Source organism: Nicotiana tabacum, chromosome 8 (assembly GCF_000715075.1).
Source record: "Nicotiana tabacum cultivar K326 chromosome 8, ASM71507v2, whole genome shotgun sequence".
Classification (NCBI taxonomy): Eukaryota; Viridiplantae; Streptophyta; class Magnoliopsida; order Solanales; family Solanaceae; genus Nicotiana; species Nicotiana tabacum.
In genome coordinates, this window is record NC_134087.1 from 206,642,865 (window position 1) to 206,646,670 (window position 3,806).

At 29.8% G+C, this 3,806-nt stretch overlaps 1 protein-coding gene across 1 annotated transcript; it reads left to right on the forward strand.

Annotated features, from left to right (window-relative positions):
- The first annotated feature begins 341 nt into the window (after nucleotides 1-341).
- Nucleotides 342-3,084, forward strand: LOC107832556 (uncharacterized). Its single transcript, XM_016660420.2, has 2 exons — nucleotides 342-895; nucleotides 2,773-3,084. The coding sequence occupies exons 1-2, from the start codon at nucleotides 398-400 to the stop codon at nucleotides 2,929-2,931; spliced, it is 657 nt and encodes a 218-aa protein (XP_016515906.1). The 5' UTR covers nucleotides 342-397; the 3' UTR covers nucleotides 2,932-3,084.
- The last annotated feature ends 722 nt before the right edge of the window (nucleotides 3,085-3,806 follow it).

Below are 3,806 nucleotides of genomic sequence, written 5' to 3' on the forward strand. Positions count from 1 at the left end.
TTTTGAGCTAGCTTCTATGATTCTAACAGGAGGCAGATCTAGTGCGTATTCAGTGAGCAGTGATTCAAATTTTGTACCTATATAAAAAATTAAAATGTATTAATCTCCGAAATTTCTTCTTGTTATAATAAATCAAACAACTCGATCCAACTTGAGAACGGTTGCTTTACATTCACGTATATTCGTTTATGTGATTATCCCTTAGAAATGATTTTTAATATATAATAAGATCGCACTTGTTCTACACATTTATTCTTGTTGGTGTATTTGCTTTTGATTCTAACCAACTAGCAAAACCCCACCCCCACCCCACCCCACCCCCTACTTCAAGATTTATATACACTTCTCTCATTCCACCAAATAGCAATCAACAAACTCATATAGTGTGCTTCAAAAAATGACAACAAGAACAGGAGGAGAAAAGCAAAAGAAAGGAGCCATGTATGTATATAACATAGAAACTGGAAATCCGAAACCAAAACCCGAACCCGATTTATCATCCATGTTAAAGAAAGGTATTTCAAAAGGATGGGGTCTCAGAAGATCGAAAACTTATCGCGAAAATCATCAAGGTGAGTTGAATAATACTATGAATGTTGTTACAACAAAAGGAGAAACAAGAAAATCAGTTTCATCCATTGAATCAAGAAAATCAGTTGAAGATCAAGTGAAGCAAGTTGAATCAAGAAAATCAGTTTCTTATATTGAAACAAATAGGAAATCAGTGACACATGTTGAATTGAATGTAGCTTCAATGGCTGCAATTCTTCAAGTTAAAGTTTTGGTTACAGATATGCCAGGATTTATGCAAGTGCATGCTTTTAAATGTGCAAGAACTACTTTTGATAGTTTGGAAAAATTCAGCTCTAAACATATGGCATATAACATGAAAAAGGTATGTGTCCCATCCTTTTACCTTTGAATTTTGTGCATCATTTCATTTTTTTCTTGGCCAATTTTCTTTCAATTCGAAGCTCGGTACACAAAACATTTCGCATTCACGTAGGATTCGGGGAAGGGCTGCACCTCAAGTAGTGTGATATAGGCAACTTATTACCTACTCTAGTGGAGTATCAGTGACTGATTCCACGACTCGAACCCACGACCTATAGATCACAAGGATACAACTTTACCGTTGCTCCAAGACTCCCTATCATAGTAGAAAACAATTATGAAGTGGATTTTCCTTGAGAGTTTTTACATAAAGTCCTTAGTCATAAATTTTATGCAATTTGAGAAAGAGTTTAACTTTTGGGCAGGAATATTGTATTATTTTTTCATACCATCAGGTTAAGATGACCTATAATAATACATGACTATTTATCATAATCTAGTGACTTAGAACACACAGTAAATAACATGCAATAATCAATTAAAATATATCGATAATATAATCTCTTTCGAGAGTGTGGTAACAACTTGTAAATATAGGGGGTGATAGTTATTAATTTACTGTATTTCTCTTTGGAAAAAAGATACTATATAGCTGCTCTAAAAATAATAGTTGAAAAAATATATAAAATTTATATATTTTTTGTATATATATCTTGTATGTTATATACAAAAATTATACAAGTTTTATATACTTTTTCGGCTACCAAATATAAATAGTTTCTGTCGCGGGATAAAAATGATAATACCCCTTTCTCTTTCTATATCCATTGTCCAAATATGGTTGTTTTAATAAATAAACAAAAAAAGAGTCTGAAATAATTTTAGATTACTTTCTGGAATTTTCTTTTCTTGGAAAACAACCCCAACTATTTTTACCTGAAAAGAAGTTTCTCATTCTGTTTGAAAGTTTATAGTTTTATACTGGAAAAAAAAAACTCACACTACATTTACTATGTGAAATATAAAAGTCATCTACTCATTTTTATGGCACATGTAAATGTTTGACAAATAAATACATGCAAACCTGTCAATCAGATCTGAGACAATTGATTGAGGGCTAGACCATATATTAAACAAAAAAAAATCAGGGGCACCCCATTAAATAGTGTAAAATCACAAGTTAATATTTAATAATAGTAAACTGTATCTATAATCATGTGCTAATTGTCAATTACTATTCTCCTCTTAGTCATCCCATGTGAATAACAGAAGCAAAATTAAAGATGGCTACTTCAAGAAATAATTATATTTATTATAAAACAGCTGTGGAAGTAATATTCTACTGATTTAACTTTTACGTTGATAGCATAAAAAATCTATATACATTATCAGATCACTAAAAAGATAAATACAAGTAACGATTCATAATAAATGAGATCAGTAACTTGAAAAATAAGGTAGATAATTTGATATAACATGGTAAAATATACCTATAATATAAAAATTCTTGATATTATCAGTGTATATAAGTTAAAGAGATCTTTATACAAATAGCCGGTGACTATTTATTTTTTCTAACCGGTATACATCAATTATACTCTGATTATATACGGTTATACATATATTATATATAAATTATACATATTATATATATATATATATGCCAGCTATTTTAAATTTAAGCGATCGGATGCACAACTATTTAGGTTAAGTCTTTACACAAATAGCCGGTTAGATTGATTCTTTATTTTTTCTAGCTGGTACACATAAACTATGCACTGACTATACACAGTTATACATATAATATATATGGATTATACTTATATTATATATCCGCCAACTATTTTCTTTTAAAGAGTTTAGTGATCGGCTATTTAATTTAATTTTTCTAAGTTAAATCCATATTTTGATGAGATTCTTGTTTACAAATTTCAACAGGAATTTGACAAAATATATGGGCCGGCCTGGCATTGTATAGTGGGCTCAAATTTTGGGTCATATGTGACTCACGCCACAGGTGGCTTCCTCTATTTCTCAATGGAAAAGCTTTATATATTAGTTTTCAAGACAAAAGTGCAAAAGACCATTGAATCATAATTTATTTATTTTTTGGTAGTAAGATTTTTAGTCTTGTGATTTATATCACATTTGTAGAAAGTTCCTTATTTTTTATTTAGGGTTTGTAAATGGAAATTCATTGAGATGAAGTGTGTATATGTCTTAAATTCATATGAGAATGTGCAATTGTCTTATATTATTGCCTCCTTTTCTTTTTATTTAATTATTTATTAGTCTCTATGTTTCAACAATTTAAAATAATTTTCACATTACATCTTTATTTTTCCCTCAGGAAATTCTTAGAATTCTCCTTGCTTAGCTTTCAATTTGACTATGACCATCAAATGAATGTGAATAACCCGTCTGACCCGTGTAAATACAGCAGTTTCTTACTCGTGCAAAAGAACTATTTCTTGAAAACTTGGATAACTTACCGTGATGTTTGTCCCCCATATTACTAGGAACCTATATAAATACTTTTCGACCCAATAGCCTATTAGTGTTCAACATGGCCATTCTTAAAGTTTTCTTCACTTGCCTTTTGGTTTTATGCAAAATGATTTCTGCCCATTTTCTATAAAAATTTCTCTTTTTGGTTAATTTTATGTAAATGTTATGGAATAAAAGCAATTTAGTAAAACATGAACAAGAAATAAAAGCAATTTAGTAAAACATGAACAAGAAATAAAAGCAATTTAGTAAAATATGAACAAGAAATAGAGATAGAGAGAAGGAAGAGATTTTATTCTTTAATAGTGTGTATTTTCCTATTTATTACAAGGCCTTTATATAGGCATGAAAAGTAAAGAAAATATGTCATGGAATATGTCATTGAACATAGAAAATATGTCATTGAATATGCCATTAACCATTTGAGAGAAAGATCATGGAGGAAGAGTAGACATCCACCATAT

Coding starts and splice junctions, on each gene's coding strand:
- LOC107832556 (XM_016660420.2), top strand. CDS start 398: ATGACAACAAGAACAGGAGGAGAAAAGCAAAAGAAAGGAGCCATGTAT. Junction 896..2,772: donor TGGCATATAACATGAAAAAG/GTATGTGTCCCA, acceptor AAATTTCAACAG/GAATTTGACAAAATATATGG.